Source organism: Bombus bifarius, unplaced genomic scaffold (assembly GCF_011952205.1).
Source record: "Bombus bifarius isolate JDL3187 unplaced genomic scaffold, Bbif_JDL3187 scf7180000008199, whole genome shotgun sequence".
Lineage (NCBI taxonomy): Eukaryota > Metazoa > Arthropoda > Insecta > Hymenoptera > Apidae > Bombus > Bombus bifarius.
Window position 1 is genome coordinate 1,034,794 of NW_022884505.1, and position 22,473 is coordinate 1,057,266.

General features: G+C 38.6%; 1 protein-coding gene across 4 annotated transcripts in view; it reads left to right on the forward strand.

The window, feature by feature from the left end:
- LOC117210230 (calcium-transporting ATPase sarcoplasmic/endoplasmic reticulum type) overlaps nt 1-22,473 on the forward strand; it is a 51,616-nt gene that overhangs the window by 1,379 nt on the left and 27,764 nt on the right. The window contains exons 1-3 of one of the 4 annotated variants that reach the window (XM_033453034.1): nt 457-694; nt 2,702-2,757; nt 3,258-3,445. In XM_033453034.1, the coding sequence (XP_033308925.1) occupies nt 3,328-3,445 (118 nt within the window). In that variant the 5' untranslated portion in view covers nt 457-694; nt 2,702-2,757; nt 3,258-3,327. Of the gene's footprint in view, nt 1-456; nt 695-2,384; nt 2,758-3,257; nt 3,446-22,473 lie in introns of those variants that run through there. The other 3 variants (XM_033453037.1, XM_033453038.1, XM_033453036.1) reach the window with 3 other exon arrangements.

The window sequence follows — 22,473 nt, forward strand, 5'->3', positions numbered from 1 at the left end:
TCCTGTTTGCTGCATCCTTACGTACATCTTTGTAACTGCTAGAATCAGAACAAATTAATCCAATAACAGTTCCATTGATCCAAGGGTTAAGAAACTGCAATTAAGCCAGTCTCTTCGCAAAATCAAAAGTATTTGAAAGTAGTGCAGTTAGCGTATCGCAGAAAATTAGGCAGAAAATCATTATTGACAGAGGCGAGGAGAAAACGGAAGGAAACAGGAGAAAGAAAATAAGAACGGGGATAGAATTTGGTGGACAAGAAGAGGGATTCGGTGCGTAGAACAGGGACAGGGGTACCTGGTGAGATAGAGACGAACGTAGCGGCTAAGGATGGGAGGGGTAGGGAAATCAGTGGCTGCTGGCCATCTCTGCCAAAATAATTAGGAAGTCGTCGTCAGAGACGTGCTAAAATGGTCCGCTGGGGCGCGCGCGATTTGGCCGGTTAGTCGCGTCCCGGGCGTTCGAGCGAGCTGATCGTCCGGACGGTGTTTCGGACCGGTTCCCAAGTGTTCCGCAGTCCTGTTCGACCAACCGACCAACCTCTTCGTCCGTTCATTTTGGCGCGCGACTTTCTTTCAAGTTTTCAATCGCGACTTTTGACCATGATCGTTGCTTGTTCAGGTTTCTTGTAGCCACAGGACGATCGAACGCATCAGCGTCAAAAGGATTGCTTGATAGGATTCCTTGAATATCTTCGTACGTTCGAATTGTAGATTTTTTAATCGAAACAGTAAGAGAGAGAGAGAGGGAGAGAGAGAGAGAGAGAGAGAGAAAGGAGGAAAGGAGTCGAAGTCCGACGTCCAGGAGTCGTTGGAATTTTTTTTTTCTTATCGCGTAAGATCAGGGCTTTCGGTTGTGGAACTCGTTCGGGTGAATAGGATTACAGGTCGAGTTCCGGAGACGCGGAGTCTGCCCGGTGACTGATTTCAACGGCCGTAACCCCGATCGAGTCTCCCGGCTAGTCACCGCTCTTCCATTCACACTTAAGTTTAGCGCTAACCTTGGCTTCGGCGTTTGCTACACTGGCTGTGCGACCTTTGCACTCCATCCGAGTTTTAAGTCGCCGCGACGTTGACCTTGAGCGTGCGACGATCCAATGACTTTTGGAAACTCGTCGTCGATACTAGCTTCGCGTGTACTTTTTCCTATTAACGTGACGTTTTAATAATCGCAAACAAACAGAATTGTTTCTTGAAATTGTTTTGCTCTTTTTCTTCTTTTTGTTGATATTTGAATCTACATATGTATACATTATGTATGAATATGTGTATTCAAATGCATATATAGTCGAGGAACGTGAAATCGTTGACTGGAAGTTTCGGATTATCGTTGAGCATATTGGTTGATATAAGTGTTTTCTCTTTTTTTCTTTCAAGTATTTATTTGAATTAGTAATAAAACCATACATTAGTAGTAGTTGCAGCTTCTACGTCGTGAAAGCTTACTGGTTTATGATGTTTGAAATGATTCGATGTACTCGGTTCAGTTTAACGACTACCGCTGCTACGGTCCGATGAATTACTGTTACTGTAACAGTGAAAAGTTACAGGCCCAATTTTAGGCACGCGCGTGAACGTTGCATATTGTACATTTCGGTACTGATATATTACATAACATCATCTCATTTGGCAAGACGAACGACAAATTGAACAAAGTTGACTCAGCGAGCGATAAAATATCGATCTTTTATTCGTGATCGATTAAATGCAAGAAAGATTCGGATGCAAAACAACTCTATATTGTCGAGTCATCTTTCGTCAGGTTATGTAACGGGTTTCAAAAATTTTATACAATCTACAGACAGCAGGTTACTTAGTTATATAACGAAACCACCTAACAATCATTCGGTGTCGATTCGATTACCTGGCCGCCGTATTTAATCGAACGAAAATTGTCGAATGGCGCGAAAATCAACGCTCCGTCGCGAATCATCGACCGAAGCGATCGAAATGAAATTATAAGAGCAATAGTTATATAACGAGAATATTAGCCATGTCCTTTGAATGTCTTAAAATACGCGCCAAGGAAATAGACTAGCAGAAGCCTGAAAATAGCTGAGTGCGTCATACTTGACGAACGCTGTCCAGCCAATGGCGTCGCTCCACATGCTCGGTTCATTCGACTCGCACGCATTTTCATACTATACGGTGCGCCGCGCTGTGACGTGGATTTCGCGAAATACAAAAGTGAACGAACGACTCGTCTTCATAGAAATTCCATAGTTTGAAAAGTGAAGGGCTATTCATATGGAGTAATCGTAACGCGTTAATGAATCTCGATTAACTGGATATTTATGTTTATAATTACGTTTGCATTGTAGACGGCGCGCGGGCAACTACGCTGCAACTTGTTAATGGCGCATTCCGCGAGGTGGCGCACGTGTGCAATGATTTGTCGTTCGCCGTGTCAGTCTCACGGAAGAGGAGGTTTGCTTAGCATTTAGGGGAAATATATCGTGAAGAAAATGACGAGCGTCTTAAATTTCTGTGCCCGCGTATCGTGATACGTCGTTAATCGGCCGTAGAACTTTTCATTTCAGTGCCCGGCAAGTTTGTTCGTGCCAGTTCGTTTCATTTTTTTTCTCTTCTTCGTCTTTCTCTCTCATTCCTTCCCTCCCTCTCATTCTCTTTCTCTCTCTCTCTCTCTCTCGCTGTGTGCTTGAGTGCATCTTAGGGACCTGTAGCTAACCTAAATATTCGACAGCCGTAACGTAATTTCTCTGTGACACGTCGCCAACGAATACTTCGTACTGGTCACTGGTGAGTTTACTTCTGTTCTGTTATCGAACTTTGTACGTTTCGCGTCGAACGATCAGGGGAAATCACGGTGCGTACACCTTGAAAAGTTTCGTTCCACGACAAAGGTTTAACCTGAAACGGCTTGGCTCGTAATTGCGAGCACGCGGTGACTTTTCCTCGTCGCCTTTATCTAAGCTCCGCTCTCTGGGAATCTTTATTTCGACAAGTTTCTGCAAACTATGTATTTTTATCTGAAGGAGTATAGCTCTCATTGGTTATATTTCAGCTTTGAAAACAATTGAAATTAAAATGCATCGAAACGTCTGTCTTTGTAGAATCATTTTGTTATCTGTCTGGTTATTTAATAATTTCTGCTGTTTTCAATAATTGGTTACACTTGTTATTTGCAGTTGATATTTATGCGATGAGCAGATCAGTTTATTTGTGCATGTTTGCAAAGAAAATGAATATTTATTTGAAAGAACAAATAATCTATAATTGTTTGTCTGTTTGAATTACAGAAAATTGCAGTGTGAATGAACGTGGACAGTCACTGAACAGATAAAATTAGTGACTAATACAGAAGTAACCATGGAGGACGGTCATTGTAAAACAGTGGACGAGGTGGTAAATTTCTTTAATGTCGATTCTGACAAAGGATTATCTCTTGACCAAGTTAAGAGGAACCAGGAAAAATATGGTCTCAATGGTAAGTAACTTCTTGTTCCTTACAATTATTTTTATCTTAAGCTTCAATATTATTGGTTCGTACGTGCAATGGTCCTTGCTTTCATTACCTACAAACTTTACATATGTTACAAATCAATCTTACGTTTCTAGGATCAGATTAAATACTGATTAAGTATCGTTTATTGTCCAAATGTAACAGACACACAAAATGGTAGCAGTAGCATAGTACTTGGTGGTAGTATAATATCCTATTTGTAGTATCCAATATATAAATTAGATAGAGGATTTAAATCTCATATTTATTACAATATCTGTCATATGTAAAGAATTTGTAAAACGAAAAGAGTTTATAGATACAAATTTGGAGGCCATGCTACACTGTAAAAGTTCAGCGTATCGCGAAGTTATTTACTGGACTTTGTCGAGCAGCGCGGTAAAAGCATAGTGACTATCTAACTGGGTGTTAGCTGCTAGTGCATTGGTTCGTGCACGACGCGCGATGTTTATCCCCACCATGCACGGTTCCACTGCCAGTCCTTTGGTACACGTGTTCGAAGTTTCCTCAATGGCCCGCATCGGTAAAATGCCCTGAATCATTCTGCCGCTTCTGAACGTCGGTATTATACCTTTATGAGGGTGTCTTTCATCCAATATAACGTAGTTATTCATCTAATCACTTTGAAGCTACCAAAAGCACAGACATTTCTGAATGCTATTTTGCATAAGAACACCAAATATTTCTATGCTATATTATACAGATTCATGGCAAGTATATCTTAGATCATTCTTTTTACGAGGTAACACATTTGTATAACATTAAAAATAACATTCTCAAAAGCAGGTTTTCTGCGTTCTAGAAAATATTTAAACGTTTCCATTTAGATGGCATTACTTTAAATTCCATTATTACACGTATTCTCAATTTATTGGAACCACGATTGTTGACAATGTATGTATATATACGAAGAGAAAGAAGAATGGTCGACAATAGCATCGTACGATAACGTCGGAATTAAGTACCCGATAAAAATTCGATAAGCTATTCGTAATGTTCGTTTGCCTCATGAAACGATTCTCTATATGAATTTCCAATTCCAATTCCAATTTCAATTTCATTCTTCGTCCAGTTAGAAGATACGTTCTTTAGTTTACTCCTTTTTTTTTCTTTTTTTAGCTAACAATCGACGTTAAAATTGAAAGGAAACGAGAAGAACTAAGCAAGGTTGTTCGTAGCTCGACGTCGTATTTGAAAATAATAATAGGTCGTGGATTGTCAATAGTGGCCTTGAATCATTAGTATCGTGGCATTCACGGACGACCAGTCGGAAGATATGCGTTGCACCTTTTCTGAAGCAGCCGGGAATACCTGCGGGTTGACGTAAAATCGATCCGAGACGCGTTTAACGTACGATCACGCGCAATTTAACGCGGTTTTCATATTGAAAACGTCTCGTCTATGAAAATTACAATATTTATCGAAAGAAAGCACGACCCACTTCGCTAATATTTAATTTGTCGTCCATTTCAATCACTGAATCGGTCGAATGTCTGTGATCTTTTATTAATTTTTCATTAGTGCGATGGTTTGTATTCTCCCCGCGTGTCCCTTCATTTTTCTATTTGAAATCTCGCGAATTCGTTGAATTCGGAACGACGTGGAAAAGCCAATAGACTGATGCTACTGTTGGAAAATCGATTACATGGATTGTTTAGTGCTTTCTTTTTATTACCTTGGACAGCGTTCCTGCGCTTCAATTAGAGAAAGAACGTGGAAGTAACGTGAATCGTTCGGGGACAATAAGTATTGATTACGTAATTTCAGTTAAACATTTTTTCTCCGAACAACCGAGTTATCCTACGTTTCTAAAATTATGTTTCGATTTATATAATTACGCGCGCATTCAATTTTCACAGCAAATTCTCCAGCAAATCGCGTGTAAATGATATATCGAAGAGAACATTTTAATGCTTTCAGTTTGAAATACTTTCTACTACAAAGACCATTCTCGGCGCTTTTTCACTTTCGATACGCGTTCTATCTGTCATATATTACTTCGATAATGTATCCAGCTAAACGTTATATTCAATGACACAACACTGTCACGAACATCGAATGCATACAAGTGTCCTTAATCCATAGCCAGGATTTTCTCTGAATGGTCGTGAAAAGGTTAAGAGGTTCGCAACAACGTGACACGTACACCTGTTGTCTCCGTCACGAACACTTTCCAATTCGATATCGAAACCAGTTGACGCGCCATCGAGCCGATTCTACGATCATGAATGAGTTCACGGCCAGCGAAATACGCTTGGATCACGCTCGCGAGACACGCAAAGAGGAACCGTTACGAGGATGAAACAGCCTTTTCTCTTTTCGTTATCGCCGTGCCAAATTAATCGTGCCGAGCAATCGCACGTGGCATTCATCGTTTATTTTCACAGAACGCTCGTTTAGTTGGCTAAACATCGAGTACCAGATATTCTTCTCGCGCTCCTCGAGCGAGCTACGCTGATAAATATAATCACGGCGATTTACGCGATCTAAAAACGATCTCGATCGTACGAGAACTCGATAAAACGCAGATAACGATTTCCATTGTACACGCATCTTCGGTAGCTTTGAAAGTCCATCGGACAATCTGTCGTCGCCGTGACGAATGCGAGCTCTTGCAGCAAATCGTGTCCTGAAAATCCTAGTAGCGCAAGTCAAGATGTAGAAAATTTGAATTCAGTCACGTTCACTTCCGTCTATAAATATTAGAGCATCTGGTTTTATATAAAACGCGATAAATGGCTCCAGTTGATTTAGGGAAGCGATTAATCAATTAGAACGCCGTGTTTTGTACAAGCAAACGCTCCGGAAATTTTTCCAAATTATTTACACGAGTCAGTACTATTCCGCATGGGCAGAGATTAGTAGGTATAATAAAATGCACACGACGAATTAACGATCATACGCCGGCCTTCGCGATTTTACTCTTATTAAAAATCTGTCGAACAAGTCAAACGAAAGACCGCGAGAAGTTCATTTGTAATTTGTACTAAATAAAAGCGAATACGATAGATGAATTAATAATAAGAATGTGAAAATTGAAAGCAATAATTGGTGGATGTAAAAATGGAGGAACGTGGTGGATGTAAAAATGAGACTTTAGTCTAACATTGAACATGCAAACTTTATTTATGTAGGGTGGAGTTAGAACTTGTGTCTTAATTTCACATACATAATGTTTGAACGTTCTATAAATATCTTGATGTTTATGAACGATGGCGTGTATCAATCCTTGCGAATATCGCTCCTTTAGTTTCATAATTCAATTATAGCTTTAGCCTTTCACGTGATAAGTTTTTACGATTCAATACAAGTATAATGGATTTTCCTAATAACAAATGTAGAACGTTATTTATTACAGCGCTACGTATACTTACAACGCTATAGATATTTTTATGAAAATAACAGTGAACTATCTTACGCTACTATCTGAGTGTCAGTTGGCCATTGACGCGCCTGTACGATCGTATCTAACGTCTTTCGGAAAAGTCAGCGATTATCGGTCGTGTTGATTCGCGACCATGATCGTTCATTCTTAATGACGTACGTATTTTCCAATTTGCATTCTGCTAGTCAGAACTTTGCTGATTCTTGTGGTCGTCGAGGTTCGTGAGATATAAACTTGTCGGCTGTGAACGCGCAATATCGTGGAATTTGTTTATTTCGTATTACGATTGCGCTGGGTTTAGTTGCGATCGAGAGTTCTTCGAAATTATCGTATTATCCGCAGCGATGGAATTTTTCTTAAAGTTTCGAAGAATTCGTGGCGGAGTGGAAGAAGCTTTTAAATATTTGATTCTGGGACGTGGAGCCAAGCGTTGCACAGTTTGTTCGTAAGAGTAAAAATAATCTGTAAAAATTCCATTCTCCGTATTTCTTGATTTAAATTCTACGAGCGAGCTACAATAGTTGCGTATCGTTTCTCGTTTCCCGCGGTTATACTTTAACGAATAAGGAAATCTCTCGCATAAAGAATATCGTAATCGTTAACGCGCAACTATCTCGAAGATAGCAAGATCGTTACTTACATAATCGTCCTTTATCGATCATCGAACAATTGACGAACCTCTGCCGGTTTCTCATTTTAGAGGAACATAAACTACTTTGCACGTTTAAAACAACGGTAAATTATTCTTTCGTGATTGCGTTTAACGCGTAAACGTTATATCGAGTCGTCGAATCCATTTTAAAGGAATATAAATATCCTGTCGTATTTAGAACTACAGCAAATTATTCTTTGATGATTGCACTTACCGCATTTAAAGGGTATATTTAACCCTCGTAAATCCTCGAATTTTTATGCTCCGATTTCGCTCTCGTTTCGACAAACGAAAAGGCCCTTAGTGTTTTACGCGATACTTTAACACGGAATTCGCGACGTATCATCCGAATGATCGGCAAAGTACAAATGTTGGCGGTCTGAAAGACGAAATGGAAACACCGAAACTAGCGTCTCGTTACCATTAGAATTTATAGTTTGGCGCTTACGAGCCCACGAATCACGGGGTAAATCCACGATCTTCGACCAGACGACCGCCAATTCGAGCGTTACGATCGTCGATTACGAATCCTACGCAAAATAGACGATTTCGCGCCGCCAAGTATCATCTTTCGTTTACGAAAATAAAGCACGTATCTACAGAGAGGGACAGGCTCGGCTGGTCGGAGGTCCATTTCTCTTGGATCTTGGTCGTTTAGAAGGCGGTTTCTATAATTGTTGAACGACGGCATTCTAATTCGTGCATCGTCCAAGAAACGTTAGGATCCGGCGCATTAATCGAACAGACAAGGCTACACACGGTTTCGTTACGTTGCTTGCACAACGGTCCTTCATAGTTGCGAAGAACCCGCTGCGACTGGAAAACGTTGAACGCTAAAATTGGATCTCGTGCATTCGAATTCCGGGATTAATTCGATTCGATTAGCCGGAATTCTTTCGCGGCTGATCTCATTTTCCTCGAATGCCACCGCGTTGGTTATTTATACCAATTATGAAATGCATCGGAAACTATCGAACGCGAATCGCTTCAGCTACGCAGATTATCCGTTATCTGCTACAGGTTACAGAGATCTTTTCATTTTTCACGTTATGATTATTTATTTTCATTTATTTCCTTATTCGCGTGTTTACAATATTCGAATGTTGCCTCGTGAACCACGTACGGTGGAATTCTATTTGTTTTATCTATTGAAAGATGAACAGTTTGTACAATAAGATCTCGTTGATTCTTATAATCCACGATTTCTCGTCCGTAACATACTGTACATAATTAATAGTAGATAATTAATTTCTTAGAGTCTATGCACCTTCGACAGCAGAGTTGAAAATAGGAAATTTCTTAGGTACAGGACACTCCACGTTCTCGAGTTCTACGTTTCGTTCGAAAGGATCTGTTCGAAATCACGAGACTCCGCGGATCCTCTTGTTGCACGTGCGACCCACATCGATTATCGCGGAAACTCGATAAACGATATCGCGACCGGGGTTAATACACCGTGTTACGCTCCAACATCATCGACTATTGTCTCTGGATTCGCCGTTCCGATCGTTTAATTACACCATTCCGACTTTGCGCAACCGTATACGCGATCTTCTGTTCTCGCCAATGTTGCAATTGCAACGCGTGAAAACGATTCGTCTTTTTTCTTGCTTTTCTCGTGATAATTCCTTGTCCTATGTAGCATTTTCTCATTTATCAGGACACGTTCAAATATATGTGAAGTCTTCCCTGGTTTTTATCTTTTAAGTGAAATTCTTATTCTTCTTAGACTGTCTCGAGATTTAAATTAAAATTTAAATTGATTTAAATTCAACCTCGTTTTTCTCGGCTGTTTCGCAGTGAAAATAAATGTCCATTACTAAATTACGTTAAATCGTATCGGAGGGAAATTTGAACTGAGCGTAAGCGACATAGCACGTGGCGTTTCGGCATCGTATGGTAAAATCTGCCGCCTCTCTTTCCAACTTCACCGACGAAGTAATGTAAAACTAAGAAAGTCAATAGAAACGGATTTATTATGTAGCCCCGTGTGATCTTCGCTTATGAAGAATATACAACGCGCGTATACGTTTCGCGCTTCGTTTATTCCGTTCCAGAAATATTCGAAGGCGGACGTCGACACGGAGGTGCTCGCAAACGAGTCGTTTCTCGCATCGGTTGCCGCGTTACGAGCGGTTTTTAATTCGCGATTGAAAGCGCGCCAACGTGGCGACAGTAAACTCGCCAAGGTACGATGCAAATAAGTCTCAACCGTCTCTTCACGAAAGGATAAATTGCAGCCTGGATTTCGCGCACGCTAGCGAAATAACGTGCGAATAACGGGTCGCGATATTCGCTTTGTTCGATGGTAAATCGACCGTGTCAAGTGTCAGAGGCTCGTTCGTCAAAGTTTGGTATCGCCGGGGCCTTTTAATTAAATTTTAATTAAGCTTTTAATTAAAAGGACTTTGTTTCGCGTGCGTTTAAATCTGGGGCTTATTTTTAGTTTAATTCGTGTAACTTTTAACACATACATGTTAACGTCGTATATGGTTGTGTCGCAGAACGAAACACGCAGTATAGGTGAAGCGATCATGTTTCAATTTTCGCATTCAAATTTTATTCTCGATTCAAGATTTCTTTTATTTTCTTCACAGATGTTAGAAAATATTCGAAGATTACAACACTGTGACTGCCACGTTGGTCATATGATCGACTGTGGTTTTTCCTGTGACGCCACCGTGTGGTCATTGGTAACCGGAGCGCTTGAACCTTTTACGATTGTAAAAATTGAATGACAATTAACAGTTAGTATTGAATATGACCGATAAATAGAAGATACTTTGAAATAGAAAATGCCCCATCGAACAATTAAACATTTTTATTAGAACATCAATAAAAAAAAAACAAATGAGAACAAGTGTTGCATCTAACGGTGCACTGTGGTAAAACACTGAGACGTTCTGAGTGAAACATGTGATTTCGGCGTGGCAGTCAAAGTGTTAAGACATTAGCCGACCTTAATGTAGCAGATGACTTCTTTTAAAAAAATTTATGGACGCATTATGATTCGAAGCTTTTAGACGATAAGACACGTCCCACTTGGAAGATATAATTCCTTTTCTATTATACATAGAGTCATTTCCTGGATTATATTACAGTCTGCATAATATACGATAAATATTTGTGCGAAGAAGAAAAGAAGAGAAACCCAATAGGATTTTCTCTGTTGGAGTGGCGTCGATACGGAAATTATTAATTAAGAAATGTGATAAAAATAAGGATAGCGAAAATGCAAAATTTATTTTTAATACTCAAACAGCTGAATGAATCTGGGAACGCAATTTAATGCTTCCTTTTATCGCACATCCTTGCGTGGCACGTGCACATTCGCTAGATAACGAAATTACGCTTCAAATAGAACCGAACGGCCTTTAAATCTACGACCATGCTACGTGCCGCAGCGTAAATACTAATTAGCTATGTTTTCCAATGGTGCAAAATCGTTAAACGTATCCGTGGTCGCGTTCTCGTTTAACGAGTTCCGTCGTGTCGATCTTGTAGCTCTACGTTTGCAATTCTATCCGCTTTTCGTCTAATTCTCGCAATGGTACGTTTAAGTATGCTAACGATGCTAACAGCGTTGTTAATGGGAAAATTATTGATTTTATCCTACTTGGAATTGTTCGAATATTTCCACCGTGTATTCTGTTATTTTTTAAACCTTATTTATGATGCTGTCATTTATAATCCTGACATAAATTTTACAAATTAATATCGTTATAATATTTCTTTAAGACAAATGTTCCTATAATCTCTCCAAAGCTGTATCTTTATTCGGCTAATAGCGTGACGATGGATAAACAAAAATATGTTATTCTCGATAAGCGACCATTTCTTTTAGATTATGATCACGGCTATGATTACGATCATTTGTGTCGCAAGGTCGAACGAGTTGCAAACATTTTAATTAATTAATTGGTTTAATCGTGCCCGTTTCGTGACCTTTTAAAGCCTGGACATTCATTGTTCCATCACTGCTTATGTGTTAGCGTTTCAATTGCAGATTAAATATTTTTTTGTCGTTCCATTGTCCATGTGGTTTTACGTGGAATGGATACGAAATAGCGATAATTCGTATAGAAATGGAACAATAGGAAGATAACAAAGATTAAATCGGACAGTGTTTTAACACCTTTCGTATCTCGTGGCGGCGACGACTGACTCGCAGTAATCGGACGCAAATAGGGCTTCATATCGAAGAACTTGGGATTTAAAACGTTTCTTTCTTCTTCTTTTTATTGGAAAATAAAGTTATTTTAATCGTATTATTCTGCTTTCAATGAAAACGCACGTAAAAATGGGCGGAAACGTTTGGAACACATTAGGATTGTTATTTTTCTTCAATTAAGTATACTCCGGTATATATTTCTCTTATTCTAATTTAAAATTTTACTTTTCCCAAACTGTTTACTGTTTCTGGAATCTATCAAGCGGATCGCAGTTTAGAACCGGGCTTATGGTATTTTTTTCTTACACCACGGGTCGTAATCTTTCCCTTTGTTTAGAACAAAATGAAATATTTATCTCGCGTATTATTGCCATTACCAACGATATTTATTTACACCTTTTTCGCTTTTTCTTTTTTCTTCCCAAGTGAATACCTTTCTATTTATTCGATTCGATGTATATTTGCGCTGAATCCATCGGAAACCGCAACACGCTGCGATACCGTCGATTTTTGCGACCGCAGCGATTGCGTACGAAACGAACGTACAGCGTCGTCGGAATGAAAAATAAGTTCAAGGTCTATTAGCTTCGTACAAAGCCAGATGTAGACGTTGTGCAACTTTGCAAAGCAGGAAACAGCAATTATAACGTTTCGTGAAACACGCAGTTTTTCTTTGTTCGGCGAAAACGCTCAGGGAAACGCTCGATCGTCTAGAAAAGCGACGAGAGTTGTTTTCGCAGAACGAGTCCGTTCACACTTTCGTAGACAACGGACGATAGAAAGCGAGAAATCATTGGTCGGTCGTCTTAAAATTTTCAAGCTTCTCTGTCGAAATACACGAGTTTTAAAAACGTTATAATTTCAAGCTTTTCATCGTTGTCGCATTGCAGACGAAAATTGCGAAAATTCTTCGAGGCAATTCCCTATCGAGTTTACTTTACGAGAGAAATTCCACCAATTTCCTTAATAATTTTTCTTTATAATTCTATCGAATTTGAAGAATTCGAATCATTTTATAACACTGTGACAGACTGTAATTTTTGAAATTGTGCAACTTCTGTTCGTCTGGAAACAAGACAACGTCGTGCTTGCCTTTTTAATGACGTTGACAGAATTTTTACACGTAATTTCGCCGCTTAGCATTTCTTAGTCGACTGCATAGGAATCGAACAATCTTCCTGCGAGAGAATTTTCTTTGAATATCGCCCGATGTTTCTGTTCGATGAAACCCTTTCTGGACATCGTTAACGTCATCGAGATAGAGATTTCACTTGAAACGATAACAGATTTCTTTGAAATAAAGCGGGTCTTCTAAAATGCATGCCTGGAATCGATGAATCATTCTCGTAGAATTTTCTTTCACTATACCGAGAAGTCTGGCAGTCATTGGATGCACAGTACGTTGACTTGCGATTACGTTTGCCATTAATCGAAACTGATCGTTCGATCAATTACATTTTGGTATCTGTAATTAAATTATTTTTTACGCGACAGGTAAATAATATTTACGCGCAGGCTATTCGCTACTATAAAACCTAGTCGCGATAGAAACAGCTTATCTCGAAGCAATTTGATTAAAAATTGAACTACTTACCTTGGCGAGAAGCGAGGAGATGTGGACAAAAAAAAAGAGCGTGAAACACGAAAGTTATAAAGAGGTTGCAGCAAAATAAAGGAGAGCGGCAGAAGCTATAAAAAAAAAAAAAGAGAAGAAGTTGTAAGACACAAGAAGAAGCAAAGCGCGCTGTAATAAAAGAATTGGGGGATGCGACAAATATAAACAACCATAAACACTGTAATAAACGTAGAGCTTAAAAGTAGCTATAAAAAATATTTTTAAAGAATTGTACATTTTTAAAAAATCGTAAAAAGCTCGTAAAAAATAGTGCTTAAGGCCATCGGGACATTTGACACTAACCTTACAAGGCCCGGTCGAACGATTGCTTTCAAAATTTAATTTAAAATTCTACATTACTCGTTATCCCTTTCGTTCGTCTAACTTCATGGTAAATCCCTATATCATCCGATTAATCTCAATTTTTGTTAATACAAGAATATACATAAAGTTAGACGAGGAAAAGAAACGATGAACGTGCAATTTGAAATTAAATTTCGAAACCGGTCTGGTCGTGTCACAGTTCGTATTCCCAAAAAGTATAGCGTTTCAAGGAAATACACACCGATAGAGATAAAGTTGATTATATTTCATCCACCAACTGCTATGATTCTTCTCTGAGCTTTCCCGATGACTCGAATCGTCGATTTATTAATTTCTCTCTTTCTCCACGACGAATGGAATTAATTCTCAAATCAAACTCGCGTCACTTGAAAATAATCTACTCTCGTGTATCCGTCTACATATCGTTAAAATACTATTCCATTTGCCGATCTCTATACTTTGATGCTCCATTGCTAATATCGTTGTGTGCCGATATCGAGCGTTCAAATTGTTTCCATAATTCCTTTCTATTTTTCAAATGAAAAGCCAGATTGCGTTCGTTCGCATTATTTCCTTGTCAGAGGCGAAGGAAATTGCTGTTATGGGGGGTTAACGTTCCAGGAATACACGTGGCGACACAGTTAATTACGGAATTGTCTCAATCAACGGTGGATGGTCACGAGATCGGCGTGTAATTTCATCGTCCGATCGAGTTTATTATGCTTGGAAACACGCTCACAGGGAACGTTCCACGTTTTTCACGAGATTGCTGTTTGATTATACAGCGGTGGATGCAGAAACTTCTTTTTTCGTGGCTACCTTAATGCGTAGTAAAAGGCTTTGGAAACTCGCTAGCGCCATATCTCCAGTCATATCTCGAAGATTCTAATCTTTTTTTTTTTTTAATTATTTAATTTGTACTTCATAATTTGTCCAGCTGGACGTTTGGTAAATTTCTCTAACTTAATTGCTAAATAACCCGTGGATGGCTACTCCCAGCGGGATACCATCTTCGAGAAGATTCCAATCTGACCGACATCTTCTAATCAGTAGATGTACGTACCGATATGATCGTAAATTATGTGCCGCGAGTCGAACGTCGAACGAATTCGTTTCTTTTGTTTGAGAACGGTGGATTAAAGGTCGTATTTTTCCTTCGCTCTTTTCACTCCTCACTTGTCCTATCTTAGTTTTTCAGATCTACGATTCTCGCAAAACTGACGTGATTGGGACAGAATATTGATTTTCGTTTAACGAGATTTGAATCGAACGTAATTTTTGCGATTGCCAGTTCCGCGGAATATTGGAAATTCAATATCGACGGCGGAGAATCATCGTAGCGAAAGAAATTGCAGATTTTCTCCGTTGAAAATCGATAACGAATATGATGAGAATCTTCGACGCTTTCAATTTTATTATAAATTTATCGTATTTTATTTCATATTAGCAAATATGTTTCAAGATCTCGTAATAGATCTAAAGATACTAACGAAATTGTGGAAAGAATTCTGTTCGCTTCTGAGAATCATATTTCACGTTTTTCTTCGAAATTTCCACGTAGCCAGATACTCGCTGGAAATTCATAAATAATTAAACGAGCAACATGAATGATTAAAAACACGACGCTGCAACGATACGGCACGACGATGTAGTAAAAGTTGTAAACCTACGATTAGATGAGGTGGATAACAGGTGAGAAACACAATGTGAAAACCTGTTATCTACTACGGCGTTATCGTAAATGTTCATCGTTGTTACCATTCCGAATGTAAATTGTCTTACGCGTGGAATGTTACACGTCGCAAAACGTTGTGTGTCCGTTTTGCTGTCTTTTCTCTTTTCTTTAGCATTATCCGCTTTCCTTTTCTTCGTCTCTCGTAATCGGAATTAACGTTTTATCTTCAATTTTCAGAAATTTCTTATCAATAGAAAAGTACGACCGAGTATCAAATTAATCAGATTGAAATTAAATAAGAAATTTAAGAGATAAAATTCTTTGCAAGTATTGCTGTTAATTGCGTAGCTATATCGTTTCTGAAATTTTGTACGAAACAAAATTTTGTGAAAGTAGAAAGGAAGAAAGTTGGAAACGTATCGATCTGCATTCGATATTGAAAATTAAGAAATTTCGAAAGACAGCGGAGAGAACGTAGATTCTCGAAAGCAAACAGAAAATATAATAAACAGCTTTGAATCGCGATAAAATCGGAGGACGCGTATCTTAGCTTTTGTATGGCTGGAAATAAACGATAATATTAGCGCCGGTTGTGCGCGTTGCCTAAATGCCAGGCTTATATTGCCACGGAACACGACGAACTTCATGCTAAAAACCGCTTTTACGGCCCATCTACAAATTGGAATGGTAACAGCGGCAGAAACGCGAAACGCAACTGGCACAGTCAGCAGAAGAAAAGCGGTTTCCGACGTTACAATTTTGCTGAAAACAAATCGTAGCTCGAGACACAGCTGGTGGAAATATCCAGCAGAAGAAAATAAATCATCAATTCTCTACACTTGCCGTTGCAACGCGTTAAATACTCCTTTAATACGATGCAAACGCTTTGGGTTCGTTTAAAACTCGACGGACCGAAAATGTAGCGAGTTACGAGGAGGAACAATAGCGAAAAATGTCTCCCCTTGTGCTCGAGGTAAACGTTGCAGAAGAAACGTTCGACGATTCGCTCGTTTCTCATTATTTGAAAATAAACTACGAAGATGAAATATCGTCGATTATCGGCAAAAAATAGATTTACTTGGCAATATTTTTACACTCAAAACAAGAAAAATAATGGAAGAATATATGCGATAGACGTATAAATACGCAAATATTCGGCGATCAAATATTTCCAAATAAACCGTCGAAGGGAAATATTTCTGGCTATCGGCAGCGACACATAGCGGTCCATTTGAAATTCCCGGCTATTCCTCTTCTTCTTCGTTCTTCCTGTAAAAGTAAAGAAGAAGAAGAATAAGAAAAAGGTATTTTTAAAGTAGCCGAAAGTAGTTCGTTAAAATTAGTACAAATAAAGAAACGAATTATTGCCAGCAGATTCATGCTGGAAGAATGCAAGCCATCTTCCTGTTATTGGTTATTTATAAATGCTTTAGTCGGTGCAGACATACACCTGACGTGGACAACTTCGAGCGTAAGCAACCACGTCAGGCCACCTCGCTGTCTGATTCATTATTAATAAGCTCCTCGGAAAGTTACACTCTCTACCACTTTATTCGTCCGCGTTACGCACAGAATTCTAATCAAACCACGCAAAATGATAAAATCGTGCACGTATTCCATGAAACCTTCGTCAAAGTTAGACACTAGTCGAAACGTGAATTTTTTTAGATTTGCGATGCCTGAATTCAAAATTCCTAAAGTCTCCATCTTCTTCCTTCGTTCTTTTTCTCTTGATCTTTTTTTTTTTTTCTTTTTCAAATATTTTGACCGTTCGGATATCTCGTTTCTAATCGATAGATTGCGAATGTTCATGGAAATTTATATCTCCATCGATATAAACATAAACAAATGAAGCATAAATATAAAAGGTTCGTTTCATCGACTATTACATTGTTATCATATATATCAAATACTATAATTAATATCGTAACATGTACTTTCCGATATTCCGTATATTTTTACATATTACGCGAATTCCGCACATTTTTCTCTGTATAAATTTCTTTTAAACGCGCAAACGTTCGCAATCCGCCAATTGAAATCCATTCACTGTTCGAAAGAATCTGTTCCTCGTAATATATACTGTCTTGGTCGTTTCTGTAGACGCGGAGAACATAAAAATCGGCCCGTGCTCGGTAAATCGCACATGTTACGGTGAAATTGCATTAGAAGTTATCGCGGCAAATGGGGTTAATTCGTTTTAAGGCCGCACTTCAAAGTTATGGCTCGTTGCGGCGTTTAGCCGGAGTCCCTCGCTCTGCTCGTATGTTTCATCGATGTCTGCTGCTCGAGTATACCGCCAGCCTCTTCTCTTCTCTTCTCTTCTCTTCTCGTTCTACCGTCTTCATGTCACTCTTTTTTTAATAGTTGGCTGAACGTCGACTGGCCGTGAAACGTTTCAATTTCGAGCCAGTTGACAGGGTAATGAATGAAACGAAGATGATCGCCAGGGTAACTCGTTACGAGCTCGTCGTACCGCGGATTCTTTTTCATAATAATGAGAATAAATGGTTCTTTTGTAATTGCTGTTGCTCTCCTATCGTTCTCGTGGATGCTGACCAAGCATTCTTGAAATCGCCGAGTACTCTTTGCCGAGTGTTCTTTTCCTATCGCGTTTTTTTTTTCTTTTTTGACGATTGCCATCTGAGCTACTCCTTTGAGACTCGTTTATCGTTAGAAAGTAGGCAAGGGTTCGCTTGTTCGCTTTTCTTTTATCCGTTTAAAGAAGTTTTTCGCTACTTTTATCGAAAGCAATTTGTAAGAATAGATGGAAACTTGTCTTATTTTTTCTAGCATTTTTCTCTTTTCTTCTTCTTTTTAAGGATTCATTGTTATCTTGATTTAAAGCAGTGTTCATGAACCGATTGGGAAGGACAAATGACGAAATGGGAGGAATATTTGATACACAGCGTCCAATGGAATTTTATTAACTCAACAAATACTCGGACTTGTCTTATTTTTCCCAATATTTTCCCCTTTTCTTCTTCTCTTTAAGGATTCCTTGTTATTTTTATTGAAACCAATTTTTAAGTACACTTGGAGAAAGACAAGCGAGGATACGAAAGGAATACGATGAAATTTCATTAATACGTAATCAAAATTCTGAATACTTCGTATCTGAATATACAAGTTCGTTCTGAATGTCGCCTAACGTGATGGGTCACTATAGATTGGCGAACTAGATATATAGTTTACTCGAATTAGTTAATCCATGCGTATGTAATAGATTAAAATAACCAAGTGGTATAGGTATAAGTATACGTATCCACGTGCAGCAACGAAAAGGTCAAAATGTTTGCCCACGCTGGCGCTATGTCGTGACAATTCAACGCTGGTTAAATTAACCTGATTGTTCCTTATTTTTATTCGCATGCTGCTTTATCGAGCAAACTGGCAAAGCTTTCAAAGTGTCGGGATTTTTGACGCGACAATAGACGATCGGTGACAAACAGGCTGGGCGTGTATATAACTTTGCGTTTTAGCTTCAACAGGGACGAGTTCACGTAATTGAAACGAGTTAACGATTTTCCAGCTTTTGCGCCAGGCTAGTCGTTATCTGCGTGTCGCCGTATCAACCGCGCGTTTACAGCAATCAGAATTGTCACCGTAATACATTAAACACGGTTTGAAAAGCGTGTTTGGCTTTGGAATTTTTAAGTAAACGCGAGAATTTAATGCGAATAAACACGACACAGATAGCGCTTTCGAACGAACGTTCGGTGAAATAACAGGCAATTGGATGTCGTTAGTCGAAGAAATTGTTATTTTCCTAAGGAAGAGCGAGTTATATATTTTCGAACGGTATTCCGATGTACTGTCTTAAAACAGAACGACGTGTCGTTCTCGTCGCTTTAATGTGAAGTTGCTGTTGCATGTATAAACGCTTTGTGTATGATGGTGTCAGAGAGGAAACGTATGATAATAATTATTCAGTACAATTATATAACTACAAAGCGAAGCAAGGAATATTTTAGAAGATAGAGAATATCGTAAAAAACGTGTTTCTATTTGCGGTATATATTCTATTGCAATCTAATAAAGAAATAAAAAAAAATAAAAAGAAGTAAATAATTAAAACAAGATTGCATTTATATTATGTGATCTTATACATGAAAGTTCCTTCTCTCTTCTCGTCTAGCCAATTGCCCCAAAATTGTCCACTTTCTAAGAAATATTTTCATATTCTCATTAATACTCGCGCTAACTTTCGCGACTGAATTAATTAGCATATCGAAGATCCCACTGCAGCAATAGACAGAAACTTGAATATCTGTTTGAAAGTAGAAAGGCTGCGATACGCAAAATATAAACGTGCAATTGCCAAAGAGAAACGTGTAGATGTTGACAAACTTTCACTCGTGGCAATCAAGAAAATTCTGATATAATGAATTGACGTTAAGGAGAATATTTTGAAGAAAGCAGCTATCGAGATAGTAGAAAGAAGTAGGCAAATGATTGGTAAAAATTGGCTGGAGAAGATCGTAGAAAATTACTCGAAAATTGTCTACGTGAATCGCGGCTAACTATGGACTAGGACAATTTTAGACGACAAATTTCATGCTCGCGTTGCTTCGATCGATCGAAACATCTTCGACTATGATTGCACAACGTTAGACATTTCCTCGCGAACAGCATAAACAGGAAACGAACGTGGACGATGCGATCGATCGAAAATGCGACAATGGTTTAATTGATTCTTAATTTAATTAATTATACAGTGATTGGAAATAGTATCTGTACAGGATTGTATCGTCACTATCGATCGACATTAAAGAAAGATTGTTACTTATACACTTTGTCTACTCATACAATTTTGTAATATTATTACCTCAGTTTTGTAATTGTCGAAAGCGTAACACAAGAATAATAATAATAATTTAAAAGAAACAAAAGATTAAATTCATAAACTCAACACCATTTTTTGATATTAGAATATTAAAATCGTTTATATAATCTCATATTATAATATAAAATAAAACGGAAGATACAAGAAACAAAAATGCCCTTCTTTCGAAGCCTGGGAAAAATTCAATTTCCTCTTGAAATAGCGGTTTTGGCTGCGAAAAAAAAATACAAACTCGGTGTTAACTTTGTAACTTTTCATTCGATATTTAATGGACTTTCTTTTATGTTCTACATCCATTAATCTGTTACGTATACCATCCACTAACTTATGCGAAGTTTCATTTTGAATATCCGTCCACGCGGATTTTATTCCACCTCTAAGCTCAACCATATTTTCCGTAGGTAGCTTACCCGGATCGTAAACTTTTCTTGCTAGAATTCCCCGCGGGTTCTAGATCGATTTCGCATCGGTACACAATGTCGTCCATGATAATAATTCCATTCGGAAATTCTGAAACCACTTTTTCGTACTAACAGCTGTACGAAAAGCAGTAGCGTCGTGTTGAAAAATCCTCCTCTCGTCTTCTATATTTCAATTATCGGAGGCCGTGTAACGTCTCCTGATGTCCTTTAGCTACCGATCTACCGATCTACTCTTTACGTGAACAATTTCACTTAACATATTCAGACACGAGCAGTGGATTTCTTGGAAATGACGGAGAAATATCGCGGAAGACGCGTTTCAATCTATAATTACACACGTTGCTGGTAGAATCTGATAAGAAAACTGTTGGTTGGAAAATAAGAGTATACGCGTAAGAGACGTGACACGTGGGAATTGGAATCGAAATAGAAACGTGTTCGTATCTATCCGAAGATGACAGTAATGGATAGTCACCCACGTTGAGCTACTCGAGCTCCATAGGTTTCTAGGTTTAAAGATAGCGATGCACGTCTATATTTTCGAACGTTTCGTTATCGTAATTCACGGCGCGCGTAATTGGCTCGGAAAAATGCACGCTGATGGTTTCCACGGTAGTGCCGCTTCCACGATGCACGGCTAGAGCCGATGTTTTTCCTCTTTTGAAGCGCTGATAAATTGTGACACGTGCTGGCGTAATGTAACGCACCAGAAATAAGCAATGTTATGCACACAGTGTATCCTAGCGTAAAATAACTTAGGGACTTGAGGAGCCTAGTCGTTTCATAGTCGCGATACTTTCTAAATAACCAGAATCAGTTATCGCGAATAAAAAAATTGACGCAGACGCTTGGTCGACAGGTTGCTAGGAGGAATTTCGGTTAAGGTTTATTTCGAGAATTTTACACGGCGCACAGATTTTTCTTGCTTATGCAATACTCGTCGAGTATATATCAAGTTGTTGGATAAATAGGTTGGGAGGTTAGCGAGATTAAGTTGTTTAGCGGATTAAGTAGATTGGATAGTTTAGGAGATTAGGTAGCTAGATAGGTTTAGTGGATTGGGATAATTTATGTTTCATGTCTTATGTATTTATGATGTACGTATTACCTTCTTTTGCAAAGTATATGAAATTATGACATTGACTTTTAACGTATTTTTTATGATATTGAACTATATTGAACTTTCTTATTTTCATTAACGCAACAATTCCATTTTTAGTTTCTACGTTCTCGTTGGTTAATCCTTTGGATCTCGTGAAAAGTGATTTATTTTAATTCGTGTGTAATCTCTGCTCCTAAAATTATCATCTTCGTAATATTATTTCATTCGGTATAGCAGTTTCCAGTTTTTATCAATTATAGCGAAATTCGATATCGGAAGAAAAACAGAAAGAGCTTACACGGTCAATTTCAAAATTTCCATTTGTAAACTCGTCAAAGCGCTGAGTTAATCTACCAGATGCTGAACAGTTTCAATTTCCACGTTTCTTCGAGACACGTGCTGAAGCGACTTCGGGACACAAAAACGGGCGGAAGAGAAGTCTTTGGGTGCGTTAAATCCGATCGTTCCTCGCCTTCACACTCTGCAAATGTAATTACATTGAAGCAGATCCAATTAACATTTTGCCTAAGGGGAACGCGAGCACGCGAATCGATGGCCTTCTCTTGTGCAACTCGTAACGAGCTAACTTAATGGTTTCGCGTGAAAGTGTGTCGTTATATCGGGCGACCTGCGTTCTCTAATTGTACCATTTCAATATCTTGACATTTTCCCAATTTCAGCCTTATGTAGAATAAACGAAATACAACGTAAAGTTATTCTTCCCAGAAAATTTCTCGATTTTCACTGCCGGAATAAGCGATCAACGTTTAACCTCGACTAATCGTGGAATAACGTTAAAT